Raw genomic sequence first — 18,119 nt, forward strand, 5'->3', positions numbered from 1 at the left:
TACCCAGAAGAGCCAACATCATGTTGATGAAGAACAAAGTGGGAAGACTGATATTACATGACCTCAAGATTTATTACAAGTCTATAGTAAATAGATTATGACATATAAATGTATAATTCTGTAGCCTAGAGTGTGATACTGATGAATTAATAGACAAATAGAGCAGTGGAGCAGTTTAGGGAGTCCCCAAATAGAATCCCATTAATATCATCAACTGGTCTTGTACAAAGGAACAAGGGTAATACGGTGAAGACTAACAAATGGTGCTGGAACAAACAAATGGTTTGTTCTTTTCAACAAATGGTGCTGGAACAACTACACATCTACAAGCAAAAAAAAAAAAAAAAAAAAAAGAAAGAAAGAAAAAAAACCTAGACACAGACCTTACACTCTTCACAAAAATTAACTCAAAATGGATCACAGAACTAAATGTAAAATGCAAAACTATAAATTCTTAGACGATTACCTAGGAGAAAACCTAGATGATCTTGGGTATGGTGATGACTTTTATAGATTCAACACCAAACACAGGACACAATAAAACAAAAATTTATAAGCTGGACTTCAATAAAATGAAAAACTTCTGACCTGTGAAAGAACATGTTAAGAGAATGAGAAGAAAACCCACAGACCGGGAGAAAATATTTGCAAAGGACAAATCTAATAAAGAGCTGTTGGCTAAAATGCTAAAAGAACACTTAAAACCCCAAAATAAGAAAACAAACAACTTGATTAATAAATGTTCAAAGGCCTTATGAGACACATCCCTAAGGAAGATAAACAGATGGCAGCTAAGCACATAAAAAAAATCCTCCACTTCATATTTCATCTGGAAAATGCAAATTACAACACAGATACAGGCACACAGCTATTAGAATGACCCCAATCCAGATACTGACAATACCAACCGATGAAAAGTTTGTGGAGCAAAAGAACACTTATTCACTCTGCCTGGTGACAGCACCCACAATGTTCATGGTGACATGCCCCCATGATGTGCACACTTGATGTAGGTGACAGTGCCCTATGTGATGGACTAGAAATTGTAATGCAGGAGGCAATCCCCCACTTGTCGTCCCAGGGTCCCTGCCCTTTGCCCAGGTCAGGGAATTAGCAGAGTTGTGTAACCTCATGCCTGGAAGGCGTGAATAAAGTACTACGTTGTTGCTGAGTTCTGTGGGTGGGAGACACCCTGTGGCCCCTGTGTGGGTTCGATGGGGCTTGGCGAGGGGCATCCCGGACGTTTGAGGTTGACCGATGTGTCCATAGACATATTAAGGTCTCTGTGCAGAGAGCTGGAGAGTGTGGACTTCCTGGGGGACATCACGGGCCCAGTCTGGTGCAGCAGCCTTTTCTCCTCATTGAAGTCATGGACACTTTTAACCATCTATGAAACCACAGAACTCATCACCAAAAAATGATCATCAACGCTTAACCATACAACATTATGCCTAACATAGCAGAGAGGCTAGGGATTTCCCGCAGCCCGTGGGCAGACTCTTCGCTGCTACACGGGGCAGTGAATCCTGGCTGGAAATGACTCACACAGTTCATCTGGGGTGAGCAGCAGAATCGAGACGGGACGGCTCAGGTCTCTTCTCTCCTTCCAAGATTCTTCCATCGCCTCATGCCTCCCACCCCACCCAAGTACGGCAACGACTCGTCTATCCATTACCCTGCCCTGCACTCCCCACTGCCAGCTTCTTACGGTGTGGTTTTGAGTGGCAGCGGGATGGCGTGGGTCTTCTAAATGCCCTCAAACTTGAGAGAGCATCAGGGTCCTCTGGAGACCTTGTGAAAACAGAGGGCCAGCCCCCATCGCCGAGCTTCTGGGTCAAGGGTCTGGGTGGGACCTGGGAGTATGCATTTCTATCCAGGCCCAGGTGATGTGAGTCTGGTCTAGACCGTGACTGAGGCCGCTGGTGCAGGAGGAGGGCAAGGGAGTGATTACCCTTGAGCGCCATCCACGTGTCTGGCACTTGTATCCCAACCCCAGTGGCACCCCAAATGGGAATGCAGGGTGGGTGACCGGCCAAAGTAGAGATTAAACCCTGGTTTTTCCACGGGGCCCTCGGGCACCGGCCCCGCCCCGTGCACACTGTTTGAGCTCCTGTGTTTAGGATCTGGGCTGTGTTGACGTGACAAAAGCGAGGTTTGCTTTTCCACTTTGACAGCGGGGGGAGGAGACTTGCCCTCAGTTTGCGGAGCGGTGACCTTCATTGCTCAGGAGCCGGGCAGCAGGCCAGGCCTTTGCAAGATTTGCATCATTCGCTGTGTCCATCGATCGCGGAAGACGGAAGAACATCTTTTTGTTTTTCCCCCCCGGGTTAAAAACAACCTCCCTTGGAGGTTCCCCTGGATTGCAGCGATCTCTCCCTTTGAAAATCTGATTTTGCCCTTGACCTTTGCATTGTTTTTCAGAGCAGCGATTGCCCAATTTTCCAGCTGGTGGTGAGTAAGCAGCTCGTAACACGGAGGCAGAATTGGAAACAGCAGGTGACGGAAGGCCCCACGCAGTTTCATCATCGTCTGCTCTGTGAGCGCACCCTGTGGCTGAGGATGGTGGTGACAGCTCACATTTATGCAGGGCTGACTGTGCCAGCCTCTGCATTATCCCCATTTTATAGACATGGAAACTGAGGCGCAGGGAGGTTACGTGATATGCAGGACGTGGAATCCAAGGTGCCAGCGCAGGAGGTCTTGCTGGGGAGCTCCCACGCCTGCCCTTCAGGGGTTGATGAAACTCTTGGAGCTGAGTTCTTGGAGCTGCAACCAGAGGCGGTGTGCTGTGAAGCGTCATGAAAGTAGCAGCAAAGACGCTGTGTGCAGCCCCATTCAGGTCGTGTCTTCTCCTGGGGCCACACAGGGAGACTGCCCAGATTACATGCAGCTCCTCTGCTTTTCTGTGATGGCAACAGTGGTCTCCTTTCCTCTGCAGGCACAAAATTTACAATGCGGGATTAAGAAGCAGAGTGCCAGGCATCTTCTGTGTCACTGGAGCTCCACGAGTGTAATGCCTTGTTTTGCCTAGTTGGTAAGATACAGATTCTGTAGCTGGCACCGAAAACTTCCCATATGTACCCCCAAAGCTACTTTTCACCCCTGTCCCCCCAAATATACTCCCAATTGCCCTCGCACACACAGATAATATTGACCCTTCCTTACATCATCCTTACGTCTATGCGGTTCAGCATGAAGGGTACCAGCTTTGGTTTGGGCAAAGGGGGGCTTCACTCCCAGCTGGTGTGATAAGCCCTACCTCTTGAGCTCTTGGGGAGGACCCCTGGCAAGTCTGGCGAGCACAGCCAGGCGCCGGTACCTACAGTTCACGTATAGGAGACCACGGCTCCCCATCCCCCCACCACGCCCTGCTCCCGTGCTCTGCATCCAGGAGTGCCTTGTTCTTGGACTCTAGAGTCCTTAAGAGGATGGGCTGGGGCACCATTAGTGCCCTGGGCATGGATGGGGCAGGGGCCTCTGTGAGCCTGTCCCCTGCCCACCCAGCCTGGCAGGAGACAACACAGGTAAATGCAGGTTTATGTAGCTCTTCAGCTACAGTGCCCCTAACCCATTGTCACAGTCTTCGGGAACGCAGAGGGGGCACCTCATTCTACCTGGGAGCTGCCGGGAAGGCTTCTCAGGGAAGAGGAACTTCAGGTGGATCCTGAGGGATGGAAAAGGGGCAGAACATCTTCACCAACACCGTGAAGACGTGGATGACAGAGAGATGTGAATGATAGGGGGACGCGGACGGTAGGGGGACGTGGATGGTCGGGAGACGTGGATGATAGGGGGACGCGGACGGTACGGGGACACGGACGGTAGGGTGAGGAAAATTCACTCATGGAGAAAATTCACTCAGCAAGAAGAAAGTCATGGAGGTATGATGGTGGGTTTTTTTCTTCCTGAGTTGGGGTGGAGGGACATTAAGCCTGGAAAATGAGCTGGAGTCTGCAGGGCTGGGATTAGGGGAGGCTCCGAGTCTATGACACGTAGGGAGGGGCTCCCTCCCCCACCACCCTGCAGCTCAGTGCCCCCAGCAGGAGCGCCCCCTCATGCTAATAGGGACCAGACCTTGGGGTCAGACCAGGGGGGGCACGGAAGGCCAGGCCAGGCTGTGGATGCCAGCCAGTGGGCGGTGGGGCCTGGGATTCAGGATGCACCCAGAAATGAGCACAACAGAAGCCACCTCTTGACCTTCCAGGAGAGAGGGGACAGATGGCCCACACAGGCCTCGAGGAAGAGCCCTGTCCGTTTGTGTTGACGGGGTTGGAAGCAGGGAGAGCTCTCTCTGGGTTGGTGGTCATTTGGTTTGCTGCTGCTATGAGGCAAGCCTAGGAAACATTTGGGAAATCGATTCACCAGGAGACGAATTTCCACTACGTGCAGGATGAAGGAGACCTCAGAGAGGGAGGGAGGGACCTCACCGGGCGAGTGCACACTGGGTGAACTGTACAGAGCTGGCAAATTGCCAGGCACACAGTAGGTGGGGCCCAGATATTTACCAGGTGATTCTCTCTTTCATGTGTGTCATGAAGAAAACGTTTCAAGTGGGCACGCTGATTCTAAATCGAGGAAGTCCAGAGAGAACATTCAGGGCACAAGTTCTTTTGGGGAGATGAAATCCTTTAGAAACTCACCTCAGAAATAAAGTGAAAAAAGTCAAAACCATTGGTCTGCTCCTGAACCAGACACTGACCTTTGCTTTGTAAAAATAATGACCAACATGACCGTGAACATCCAACTGCAACTGTTTTCACCAACCTTAGTTTGATTGTTCCTGAGGACATGCTGGGGGGCAGGGGTGACAAGTTATTGATATAACAGTGGCAGAACACAAGGCAAGTAACTTTCCCCAGGCCACGGAGCCAATGAAGTCACCAGAAAAAAAAGCTAGTAAATTAATTTCAATTTGTTTCTTTTTGAGATAGATAATATAACTGATAATGTAATTACCTGATAATACCAAAAAAAAAAAAAAAAAACAAAGAAAACATAGTATTTACTAGATAATGTGAATCTAGAAGGATAAAAAAGAGTGTGAAGGGAAACCAGTCTCTTCCCCAGTCACCTAACGTCACACCTCCCCTCCAAGGCAGGCAGTGGTAGCAGTTCCTTCATATTCGTCTCAGAATACTCAATACATTTAGGATCACAGTGACATATTCATATTCCTTTTTTGTACACAAACAATGGCATATTCTGTGCCTTGTTAGTTTTACTTCACTTGGAAATTTTACTTCACTTGCATGATATTACAAACCTTGGAGATTTTTCTCCATCAGTAAATATACAGCTGTCTTGTTCTTGTCAGTAGCTGCCTGGTTTCCAGGGACCGGGTGCCAGTGAGGGCACCTGCAGTACCTGGACAAGGGCAGGGCCATATCTCACTGTCTTTGAAGGTACAGTGACATTTTTCTTTCCACTCAAGAGGATATGCAGAAACAGGAATTCTAACTAGAGAGAAAGCCTTGGTCATCAACCCCTGATAAAAATCTGGTCTGAGGCTGAAAGTCAGAGGAAGCTGGGGTCTGGGCTTGGTTCTGCACCCTCGCCCTGTCTCTGAATGGCTCTGAGCCCCTCTCTCTCTGTAAGCTCAGTTAACAAGGTGGGTCTCTGGGGGCTGTGGTGACATTAGCGAGGGCGGCATCAGCCCTGGGAGGAACTGCCCCTTTCCTTCCTTCTTTCCTCCTGGGAAAGGCTCTCAAGACAGCAGTTAAGGGGCCCGTTGGTCTTCTTTCTGCAGAGGGAGAAACAGTTCTGGGCTTTGCCACTGAGAAGCTGCCAGGGCTTTCAAACACCTGGCTTCTATCTAAGTCCATCCTTCCTTCCTCTGCCTGGGCCTTGATTTCCCCACTTGAAAACTGGCCAATGCGCTGGCCTTGCCCAGCTTATCTCTCTTGCTTTCCCTGGGTCTTCCGGGGACCGCCGGCAGACTCAGCCTGAAGATGCCCCTTGAACGAAACAAGCAAGCGCCACCCTCCACTTGGCTGTGCGCTCCTGGCTGGAATTGCACTTTGGCTCCAGGTCTGAACCCTAACGACAGGACAAACACTGTCTGAAACCTGGACCGTTTGCCCTCCTTCTACCCACGGTTTGCGCAGGGCAGTGCGCCTACAACCAAAACAAACTTATTTTGAACACGGGCCGCGAGCACGCGGCGCCGCCAATCATTAACCGCTGGTTCAGGTGGTCCGGCCGGCGCCCTTCATAAGGCGCACCCGGTGCCCAGCGAGCATCAGCCACCGCCCAGCCAGCATCGGCCAGCGCGCCGCCGCCACCGCCTAGCGAGCACCGGCTCTGACCGCCACCGCTGCCTGGCGATGCCCCAAGTCCCGGCTGTCCGCGCCTGGCCGCTTCTGCTCTCGCTGGCCGTTCAGCTCGGCTCAGCCGCTGACGCTCCCCAGCCCTGGCGCTGCGCGCCCTGCTCCGCCGAGAGGCTGGCGCTCTGCCCTCCCGTGCCCGCCTCGTGCCCGGAGCTCACCCGGCCCGCCGGCTGCGGCTGTTGCCCCACGTGCGCCCTGCCTCTGGACGCCGCATGCGGCGTGGCTACTGCGCGCTGCGCCCATGGGCTCAGCTGCCGCGCCTTGCCCGGGGAGCCTCGGCCCCTGTACGCCCTCACCCGCGGCCAGGGCGCCTGCATGCCCGCGCCCAGCGTCGAGGCCACAGGTACCAACCGTCTCCCGCCCGGGTCCCTCCCCTGGGACAGATGGGGTGGGGACTGGGGCGGGCAGAGGGCTGGGGCTCCACCAAAGCTCACAGCCAGTGGGGAGCAAACCCGGCCAGGCTCTGAGCTTGCAGCCAAAACCTGTAAGGGGAAAGGATTTGTCACCCAGATGAACTCCATCGTTGTGTGGTCCTGCATGGGGCGCTTAGGATAAGGCAGGACACATGCAACTTGGTGGGAGAGCTGGGGGAGGGAGCCCAGACCGCCTGGGCAGCCCACTGATCTATAGAAACCCAGAAGAGGGAGGCGATGGGGTGCCTGGGCAGCGGGGTGCCACTCCAGCCGCCCCTGGCTCTCCTCCCTGCCAATGCATTAGTTTCCGGGAAGACATGCAGTGGGAGCCTGTACCGCTGGCCTCCTGGGAGGTGTTTGGAATGTCCTTTGAAATATATGTCCTGTGCAGACAGTATGTGCTTCCCAGATGTTTACAGAACATAATGTGAAAGTTCAGGCTAAAAACTTCACTTGCTTTCATTGTCATAGAAAAACAGTGGTTGATGTGTGTGCTGCCTCTTCAGAACTTGACAGTCAGAACTTTCCTGAATTTAGCAGTGATTTATTTGTAGTGGGAAGCAGAGGAAATACACCCACCTCTACCCCCTCTCCCTACCTCCCTGTCGGGGCAGATGTATGTCCAGTGATTCCGTGATTCTTGGCGGGATCTTGTGGCTCTATGCCCTGATAGGGATCTGCTGGAGCGCGTCACCCTTCCACGGTGGGGACGGTTTTCCTCCTGGTTCTCTGCCTTCAGAGTCATCTCTGTGGTCCTCAAAGGAGAGGGTGTCCCCCCGGGTTCCCTCAGGAGAGCCAGTTCTCTATCATTCTGTCCATGCACCAGATCCAAACCCTAGGACTCTGCAAGAAATCTGGTGACCCTCCCTCTTCCCAGGGTTGCAAAGAAGTCACTCTGTGGGAAGGCAGAGCCTCTGGAAAAGAAGAGAGTAGAGCTGCAATCTAGACCCCACCTCTAAACAAACCCTACCACCTGTTCACAGGGAATTACTAAAATGCCCATTTTATGGATAGGAAAGCTGAGGATGGGGTCAGGAATTGAATTGTAATCCATGGCTTTCTCAGGGCTCTTCCCAGGCTTTGACAAATGTGCATTTGGCTACTTTAGAAGCAGAAACACAGGGCACTCTTGCCATTGGTATTGCTGTCGGGTCATCCCTCTACCTGGAAGCCATCAGAAGTTCCTTTAAAGAGGGAGTAGGCAAAACTCTGGGTCAGCATGGCCATCCTGTCCCAGTCCGGTTTTGCGGGAAGGGAAGCAGCTTCAGGGGAGGGGGGCACAGGTGCAGATGCTTCGGAGGGAGGCTCATGGGTTTTCGTTTTTCCATTTTCAGAGGCAAAGGACCCTGCCACCCTAGAGAACATGTCCCCTGAGAGCTCAGAGATGACCCAGGAGCAGCTTCTGGACAATTTCCACCTGATGGCTGAGTCCAGTGAGGACCTGCCCATCCTCTGGAACGCCATCAGTAATTATGAGAGCATGAGGGCTCTGGAGATCACAGACATCAAAAATCGGAAGGTGAGAGCCTCGGGGTAGGTGGAGCCTCTAGCCTGAATCTGCTGGGCCCTGCAGGTCCGCTCCCGAGCCCTGGATATAAACAAGTTCCTTCCCAAAGCCTAACAGACATTTCTCAGCTTAGCTTTGGGAACTTTTAACCCAAGGGCTTTCAGCAGAGGAGCCCTCTGGATGGAAAGAAAATGCAGTTCGTGCTGTGCAACCTTAGATACATTACTTCACGTCTCTGAGCTCATCTCTAAAATGAGGGTATCAGACTGGCGGTGTCTAAAGAGCACTGAGCTATTCTTAACATCCTCCTCCCCCATCCCATCTTCCCCCCACTTTTTAAGAAATTGTGGTAAAACATTCATAACATAAAATTTAGCATTTTAATCGTTTTAAAGTATAAAGTTTAGTTACATTAAGTACAGTCACATTATTCTGCTACTATCTAACATGACCGTCCATCCTGAGCACTTTTTCATCTTCCCAAACTGAAGCTCTATCCCCGTTAAGCGCTAACTCCCTTGTAGCATCTTAATTGATGTATGTTTTTAGTCCTACCACTTGAGGGCGACAAAGAATCAAAGTTGGAGTGACTTGGGTCGTTTGCGGAAAAAAAGAAAGAAAATCACTTCTGAAAACACGCATACCCAGAAAAGTGGAGATTGAACCATTTTCTAGACACTTCCGAGTTTAAGCTTGAAATGACGACAAATAGAGACAAGTTCATGCTTATCTCAGATTGTCCAGATGAACGCCTTAATCCTCAACGAATTTGGTTCATGTGAACCAACCTTGTAGATTACAGAGGAACGTTGTTCAAAATTTAGAAATCTCTGCTACGAAGTTCTCCGTTCACAGAGTTGTGCCCATTCTCCTTTCAACCAGATGACTGACGCCAGAATTACTCACGGGGGGCAGGAGGGTCGGAGAGCTCATGGCATTGGTGATGCTCTTGTCTCCTGCAAGTGTTTAGTGAATGTTCAGTGAGGGAGGGCATGGGGTTCCCATCCTTTATCTTAACAACTCAGAACAGAGACTAACCACCCTCCTTCTATAGGTGAGAGAGTGAGGCCCAGGGAAAGTGGGTCCAGGCCTGTCCTCAGAGCCCACACAAAACCTCTTACATCCACTCCCCTTTTAGGCTAATAACACACTGTTTCTTGTCATTTATCCCAACGTCAAATTTTTCTTTCAGGAGCCCTGCCAGCGAGAACTCTACAAAGTGCTGGACAGATTAGCCAGGGAGCAGCAGAAGGCAGGAGACAAACTTTACAAATTTTATCTGCCAAACTGCAACAAGAATGGATTCTATCACAGCAAACAGGTATGTGCATCCTCGGACGATAGCCCCTGATGCCCACACCCCAGCCAAGCGCCCGCCTCTCAACAGACAGGGCGTCCAGCTCCAAGTGAGCAACGTAAAACCACGCAACAGATCATGTTACGCAAGACCCACCCCTCTGGGCGTAGGAGGCACTAGCCCCCTGGTAGCCTGAAGACCAGCTCCATGCTCAAAGCCTGTGTGCACTCGGAGGCGGGGGGGCCCTGAGCGGAGAGTCACTCCATCAGCTAGCAAATCTCAGCAGGTGGGGACCTTCACAGGCCCCTCACGTTCTGGATCTCAGTGTCTCACCTGTAGTGGAGAGGAACAGGACAATTCTGCTTAGGAAAGTGAGTATCTGTTTGGACATCTCTTACATTTTTTCTCCCTACAAAGGGAAATGAACTTTATAATTAAATATAATAGCATTTTTTTGGCTTGCCAGATAATAAGTGAGATTAAACAAACCAAGACCTAATTTTGAGGAGCCCTTTAGGACTCAGTGAAGCCTAGGTTCTGTGGATATTTCTGGGGGAAACTGGGGACCAGGAAGTGCTTTATAACAAACAAGGAATTTGGCAGGGGATACGACAGCAAGGTTGGCCACACATGGGCAGGCTCCCTCCGGGCTCAGACGCTCTGCCGTAGGGGCCGTGAAGCAGACAGTTCTGCGCACGCTGTACCATTCAACACACGCGTGACATCCTTATTGCATTGGGCACTTGCCCTTAGTCTCTATTTTACGAAGAGAACCAGGACGGTGTAGGATTTGCCCTCAGTCATGGTCACGGCCAGTTGGGGATGCCCATGGCCTGGCTCTCACCTGCTACGCTCTCCACACGGCACTGGGCAACACGGAGCTCCGCCACCCTCTCAGCTTCACAGGGGCTGCTGTTGACCTCGCTTCTTTTCTTTGCAGTGCGAGACATCCCTGGAAGGAGAGCCTGGGCTCTGCTGGTGTGTCTACCCTTGGAGCGGAAAGAAGATCCTGGGGTCCGTGGCAATCAGAGGGGACCCCAAATGCCATCAGTATTTTAACTTACAGAACTGAAAACAGATGCAATATGATCTATTCCTTCACATGAAATATTTAAGTACATATGATATTTATACTCTGGAATACACACACACTTATATATATATATGTATAGATGTATATGTATATACATAGGAATTACTTTTTATACTCCACATATGACTTGATATATAAAGCTGTAGTTTATTTATTCACCATAAATTTATTTTTTTCTACACAGTAACTTGTGTTATATTAACTTATATATCATGAAACACTTCCCATCATGTTGTACGTAAATACTTGTATTTTAGCTCTTCAGAGGTTCATGCGTCTGTCTTAAAGAGCATAGGAAAATACTGCCGAGAAAATGCAAAATCAAATGTGTAGCAGTGATTTTCTTTAAGTGGTTTGATGGAGGATGGTTAAGCTGTGCTTAAGAATGATTTACTCTGTTTATTCCATGGATCTGTGTTTAGCGTAAATCTGCAGGCGAACTTAAACGTTGATTATGTAGCCAAAATACACGTGATGGTGTCGCTACGTGTTAACATATGTGTTGCAGATACTGTCAAACACACAAACACAGTGTAAACACACTGGAATAAATATCCCACACTGGAACATTGCTATGGTCACGGACATTTGTTGAACATAACGTCTTCTTCCTTCCTGAATTCCCTCCGTCCGTCACCTCCCCTTCCGCATGCAGCGCTGGCGAGTCCAGTCTGCAGGTTCCTGGTCCCCAGCGCTGGCAGGTCTGCCCTGCCCACTGAGGGCTCCCACGCCCGGGGCACCCCTCCCTCCCTCTGCGGCCCCTAACCTCTTCGCTAGCTCCTTCCCTTCCTCTTGTAAATAGGCCAGGGTTTCTCCTATCTTAAATGCAAGGCAGAATCACTTCCTTAACTTCTCCCTCACCCATCTTCTCTCTGACTCTGCCCAGCCTATGGCCCCTGCAGGGCTTCAGTGGCGCCCTCCAGGGCAGCACCCTGCTTGCCCCTCTGTTTGCACGACTAAGACCTGAGCCCAAGACATGGGTCCTCTGCCACGTGGGTTCCTTCTTTCCTGACCCCCCTTCCTTCCTGCCCTGCTGACTGCTCCTTCCTTTTCTCCCCCTGGATGGGCATCTCATCCATCCCAGCGGATCCCAACCGGCCCCTCCCTGCTCTGGGCTCCAGCTCCCTATCTTGGGTCTCCCCATTCACCCCCTGACCCCCACAGCTGCCATCCTCCCTGTGCCGAGCCCGCAGGACTCACTGTGAACTCAGCCCTCAGATGCATCATTCAAAATATATCAGCCCCGTGTGTGTCAGCCACGGCCCCATCCCACCCTGCTAAAAATAACTGCGTGGTTATCGTCGTGCTCGCCGTTATCCTGTGATGGCAACGGGAGCTTTTCTCAGCGCTTCAGCCCCCACGAGGGCCCTGTAGGACCCAGCCTGAGGGTCTGGACTGCACCTACCCCTCAGGTGTGGGCTCAGGAGCGGAGCTGGGGAAGGTGGACTTCCCTCCCCACGATGCGCAGGAGGTGACTTCTGGGCAAAATTAAAGCGACACAACTCTAAACTTGAAGGCACTGGCACAGCAGCGCCTACAGGGGGTTCTCAGTCTCAACTGAGCTGGGGGTATTCATCCACCTTGACCATGGCATGTTTGGGTGGTTAGTCAAAAGTATCGGTTAACTTAGACTGGGCCGGGGGCGGGGGGGCGAGGGGCAGGGCGGGAAGCTCTGTCTAGTCCCAGGGCTTCTGGACATGCTCTCATGCAGCAGTCGTGACCAGCAACAGTGTCTCATATTTCCAGTTCCGGTTCCTTTCAAACGAATCAGGAGTTGATGGGCATTTGGGAGGCAATCTGAGTTAAAAGTCCTTCATGATTCTAGTGCCCTCATCTTTTACTGTTGTTGTGTCCACCTGATTCTCCAGCAACTTCTCAGCAGCTCCCTTGGGTCGATCCTATTCATAGACAGGACAGTTCTCTCTGCTCACATGTAAAAGGCATGCACCCACATGTTGAGTATGTAGTCATAACAGCAAGTCCCACGGGTTCACACAGGTCTGGGGGTAAATGGGCTCTGGGGACAGCTCCTGGGGGGACAGAAGGATCTCTGCTCCAGCCATGTTTGGAATCTATTCCACGTCTGATCCAGGCCATAAGCGTTATTAATACGATGGTTTCTGTGGCCGGGTCAGGCCCAGATCATTGCTGCACTTAGTCCTGACAGCAAGCAGAGGCAGAAGGTCCAAACGGAACCCCTCCCATGAAAATCGTCCTGCTTGTCATGCTTTTGCCTCTGTGGGTCTCAATTGGGACAGCACTTCCCTACTTCCAAGCTTGGGAAACTCTCAAATCTGAGGCAGGTAGAGCAGTGCTTGGAAGGAAATTTACAGCTATTAAATGCCCCTATTATTTATTAATAGGGGCATTAAAAATCTCAAAAAAACTTGATGACACTGGAAAAGGAAGGCCAAACCAAACCTAAGTCAAGCAGAAGGAAGGAAATAATAAAAATTAGAGTGGAGATAAATGAAATAGAGAACAGAAAATCAACAGAGAAAAATCAAGGAAACCAAAAGCTTGTTCTTTGAAAAGATCAACAGAATTGACAAACCTTTAGCTACATTGACCAAGAAAAGAGAAAAGACTCAAATAACTAAAATCAGAAATGAAAGAGGGGACATTACCACCGATTTTACAGAAATAAAAAGGATTATAAAGGAATATTATGGACAATTGTACACTAACAAATTGGATCACTGAGACGAAATGGAAACATTTCGAGAAACACATGAACTACCAAAACTGACACAAGAGGAATTAGACAATCTGATTAGACCTATAACAAGTGAAATGATTGAATTAGTAAAGAAAAAACTACCCACCAATAAAAGCCGAGATGGCTTCACTGATGAATTATACCAAACATTTAAAGAATACTAGTTCTTTAGAACTCTTCTAAAATTTAGAAGATGAGAAAACACTTCTCAATTCATTTTATGAGCCTACATTCATAAAAAGTTTTACCCTGATTCCACACCAGACAAAGATATCACAAGAAAAGACAACTACAGAGCAAAATCTATGAATATAGACACAAAAATCCTCAACAAAATACTAGCAAACTAAGTCCAGCCACATATTGAAATAATCATTCACCATGACCAAGTGGGACTTATCTCAGGAATGCAAGGTTGTTTTAACACCCTAAAATCAATTAATGCAATAAACCATACTACTAAAATAAAAAAAAACAAAAATCACATGATCATCTCAATAGACTCAGAAAAAGCATTTGATAATATCCAACACTCTTTCATGATAAAAACGCTCAACAGACTAGGAATAGAAGAAGGAAACCTCCTCAAGCTGACAGAAGGTATCTAGGAAAACACCACAGCTAATGTCATAGCTAATGGTGACAGTCTATATGCTTTCCCCCTAAGATCAGAAACAAGACAAGCATGTCTGCTCTCATGACTTCTCTTCAACACTGTAGCCAGGAAAATTAGGCAAGAAAAAGAAATAAAAGGCATTCAGATATAGGAAGAAGTAGAACTATATCTGTTTGAAGATGACATGATCTTATACGTAAAAAATTCTAATAATCCACTAAAAGACTATTAGAACTAATAAATGAGTACAACAACATTGCAGTATACAAGCTCAATATATAAAAATTAGTTGTATTTCTATATGCTTGCAGTAAATAATCAAAAAATGAAATTAAGAAAATTTCACTCACAACAGTGTCAAGAATAAAATACTTAGTATATTTAACGAAAGAAATACAAAATTTATATTCTGAAAACTACAAAATCTTTTTGCAAGAAATTAAAGAAGATCTAAATAACTGGAAAACACGCCATGTTCATGTATCAGAAGACTTGACATTGTCAACATGGCCATACACCCTAAACTGACCTACAGGTTAAGCACAGCCCTTTTCAGAATCTCGGTGACTTCTTTGTAGAAACTGACAAGCTGATTTTAAAATTCATATGGCATTGCAAGGGTCACAGAATGGCCAGTGTTTTTATTGAAGTGATACAATACCTTTCCTCTTCTCTTCAAACCTACTTGTTATATTTCTGTTTCCAAAGGAAACTAATCTACTTTTTTGTTTACTTTTTGTTACAACTGTGAATTCATAATGTCCCAGGGTACTGGCCACTCTCTCAGACGATGTGTGACGGTCTGTGTCAACATCTGAAGTTCAAGAACACAGGTGCAGGTGAAGGATGGGCCAAATGGACAGCGTCCAGCACCAGAAGTCTGCGTCTGGTCATTCTTACCCTCCCCTGGCCAGGGAGGAGCTCTGGGGGAGGACATTCCTGGTGGACACTTCCCAGTGTAGAGAGGGAGACCTGGAAGGGATAATCTGAACTTCGTACGTTCTCACTGGCGTCTGTCAGTGTCTGCCCTGCCTGGATTTCACTCCTCAGGACACCTGGACCAGGTGTCTGTGTAGGTGTAGGGCAGGTACTGAGGGCCCTAGTGGGGACAGGGCCACAGCAGCCTGTCCCTTTGGTTTACGCTGCAACACTGCCGGCTGCCTCCTGCCTCACCCCCTTAAAATCATCTTTGGCTGCTGTCTGTCTTCCCAGGGGCTTCGCTGTTTCCAATGACCTTGAGATTCTCCTTCAGGAATCCACAGCCACCTTACTGGAGGTGCCTGCGGTGTTTCCGGGGCTCGTCTGATGTGCCTCTCAACCTGAACTTGTACAGAGGTCCCGAGTCGCCCCTAAACTGTCTTCTCCTGTTTGCTTCTTCAGTGGAAATGCTGCTTTAGGTGCTCAGACTTGCTGTCATTCCTGACGTTCTACGTCCACCTTCTCACCCTCACATCCAGTCCACGCCTTATATCTGCAAAATATGCGCTGACTGGGCCGCACCTCAGCCCCCCAGGGCAGCGCTGGTCTGATCCGCAGTCTCCAGGTTGAGGCCTCCCAGGCCTTGGCTTCTGTGGAGCCGCTGGACCAGCCTGTCACAGCTCAACAAGGTCACCCCCGTCTGCAGCCTCCCAGCCCCCCATTCACTCAGTACAAATGCCAGGGCTCTGGGGTCCCGACCTGCCCGCTCTCCGGCTGCAGCTCCATCTCCCCCCATCCACCCCCCTCCTCCTGCCTCGGACAGGGACACTGGGTGGCTCCCCGCTCAGGCTCCGGAGGCCCGCTCCCTCACTGCCCCCAGTTCCCTCTCAGCTAGGCCTTCCTTCACTAGCTTTTCCAAATTAAACAAAAACCCCAAAATATGTCTCCCCCCGCCAGCAACAACAACAACAAAAGAACATTCGCTGCAGGCTTTTTAATATTAAGAAGGGGGCATACAGGTTCTCACGTCCGATGCTGAGAATGGTAAAGAGGTTATGATAAGTTTTACCCTGAGACAGACGTTGTGGGTCCATTAAAAAGACGCTGAGGTACACTAAAAAAGAAGAAAGTGAGACAGGCTGGGACCTGGGGCCGGGGACACTTTGCTGCAGTGCTTGCCCCTGCACAAACGTCTCCTCGAGCAACAGAATACGAAGAAACTGTAAGGGACGAAACATAACTGCACGCACGCGCGGTTGGGGGGCAAGTATGAACAATAAAATACAAAAAGGCCACAAACCAACCGCCCTTTCTGAGGTGCCGGGAGCAAAAGCAGGGTGCTGCACACGATCCCAGCACACAGCACCAGCAAGGGGGTGCGCACATCACCGAAGCCACCCCTCCGGCCCCACCCCGCCACCGGCCCCCACTCTCACCCCACTGAAGGGACCAGCTCCCCCGTGCCTTGGGGAGCGAGCAAGGGCACTGGTTACTTGTTCTCACTCGCTGTCCGGCCGCAGGGGCCCCAGCCTGAATTTCTCATCTGGCCTCTTATCAATTTCTATTACTTAAAAAAGAGTCCAGGGACCCACGTCGGTAACAAAGGGTAGGGAAAACAGAAGCAAGGACGCCGCTGGACGTTCCGCGCCCCCCTCTGTTTTCCCGCACACTCGTCTCCCACGGGCCGCGAGTCCCACTGGCTCGCCTCGTTTACTGTGTTTCTCTACAAGAGCAGCGATCCTGCGTGTTCTGTTCACTGCGTGCAGACCATGCCAGGACCAAAGCCGTAGACCGTACTGCTGGTGGAACGCGGGGCCAGGAGAGGAGGCCAGGCCACCCCCGAGGTTTGGGGGTACGGCTGGGCCGTGGAGACGAGCTGTGGGAATGGGAGCCTGAGATGCTCACGGGATCAGACACCCCCCTCCAACTTTGGAAGCAGATGCCTCCCCGGGCAGTGGGCCACCGCTCTGCCACACGGAAGCAGCCTACTTTTCTAAATAGAAAGGAATCCATTCATGTTCACTACGGAAGTTGTTGAAACCGTAACTATTTAGATATAAAATAAGGACGTTATCGACATTCACAGTGTAACCAGGTTACCGTTTTGGTGCCTTTCCGTTCGGTTTTGTGTGTATGTGTATGTGTGTGTGTATGTGTGTGTGTATGTATATGTGTGTGTGTGTGTATATGTGTGGGTATGTATGTGTGTGTATGTGTGTATGTGTGTGTATGTATATGTGTGTATGTGTGTATATGTGTGTGTTGGTGTGTGTATGTGTGTATGTGTGTGTCTGTGTGTGTGTATGTGTATGTATGTGTGTATATGTGTGTATGTGTGTATGTGTGTGTATGTGTATGTGTGTGTATGTGTGTATGTGTGTGTGTATGTGTGTGTGTGTATGTGTGTGTGGGTATGTGTGTGTATGTGTGTATGTGTGTGTATGTGTGGGTATGTGTGTGGGTATGTGTGTGTGTATGTGTGTGTATGTGTGTGTGTATGTGTGTGTATGTGTGTGTATGTGTGTGTATGTGTGTGTGTATATGTGTGTATGTGTGGGTATGTGTGTGTGTATATGTATGTGTGTGTGTGTGTATGTGTGCGTGTGTGTATGTGTGTGCACAACATAATTGCATTTTGCTTTCTTTATCCCACCACGAGCATCTTTCTGTATTATTACCATCAAACACATTTTAGTGGTGGCATAATATTCCTTTCTATGGATGTATTTCAGTTTAATATCCTCGTGCTCTCTGGGCACATCCCCTATTGTGCCTTTAGGATACGTTTCTGGAGAGGAACGGTTGGTTCGAGGACTTTTTTTTTTTTTTTTTTAATTTTTATTTATTTATTTATTTATATTTGGCTGTGTTGTGTCTTCGTTTCTGTGTGAGGGCTTTCTCCAGTTGCGGCAAGTGGGGGCCACTCTTCATCGCGGTGCGCGGGCCTCTCACTATTGTGGACACTCTTGTTGCATAGCACAGGCTCCAGACACGCAGGCTCAGTAGTTGTGGCTCACGGGCTCAGTTGCTCCGTGGCATGTGGGATCTTCCCAGACCAGGGCTCAAACCCATGTCCCCTGCATCGGCAGGCAGATTCTCAACCACTGCGCCACCAGGGAAGCCCCGGGTTCGAGGACTTTTGAACACATAAGAAAATGGCCTTGGACAAGTTGCCTTATCACTGAAGCCCCGTTTCAGTACCCACGATTGGTAATTTTCCAGTGCATTTA

The 18,119-nt window shown here is 49.5% G+C and overlaps 1 protein-coding gene across 1 annotated transcript; it reads left to right on the forward strand.

Moving 5' to 3' along the window:
* Window positions 1–6,247: 6,247 nt before the first annotated feature.
* Window positions 6,248–11,207, forward strand: IGFBP1 (insulin like growth factor binding protein 1). The gene is made up of 4 exons (XM_032643216.1): window positions 6,248–6,669; window positions 8,074–8,258; window positions 9,439–9,567; window positions 10,484–11,207. The coding sequence occupies exons 1-4, from the start codon at window positions 6,324–6,326 to the stop codon at window positions 10,613–10,615; spliced, it is 792 nt and encodes a 263-aa protein (XP_032499107.1). The 5' UTR covers window positions 6,248–6,323; the 3' UTR covers window positions 10,616–11,207.
* The last annotated feature ends 6,912 nt before the right edge of the window (window positions 11,208–18,119 follow it).

Source organism: Phocoena sinus, chromosome 9, assembly GCF_008692025.1.
Source record: "Phocoena sinus isolate mPhoSin1 chromosome 9, mPhoSin1.pri, whole genome shotgun sequence".
In the NCBI taxonomy this organism is placed as follows: domain Eukaryota; kingdom Metazoa; phylum Chordata; class Mammalia; order Artiodactyla; family Phocoenidae; genus Phocoena; species Phocoena sinus.

What these genes read in the sequence shown, in the direction of transcription:
- IGFBP1 (XM_032643216.1), top strand. Translation starts at nt 6,324, where the DNA reads ATGCCCCAAGTCCCGGCTGTCCGCGCCTGGCCGCTTCTGCTCTCGCTG. An exon ending in CAGACATCAAAAATCGGAAG is followed by an intron (nt 8,259 to 9,438) that starts GTGAGAGCCTCG and finishes TTTTTCTTTCAG; the next exon opens with GAGCCCTGCCAGCGAGAACT. An exon ending in GATTCTATCACAGCAAACAG is followed by an intron (nt 9,568 to 10,483) that starts GTATGTGCATCC and finishes TTTTCTTTGCAG; the next exon opens with TGCGAGACATCCCTGGAAGG.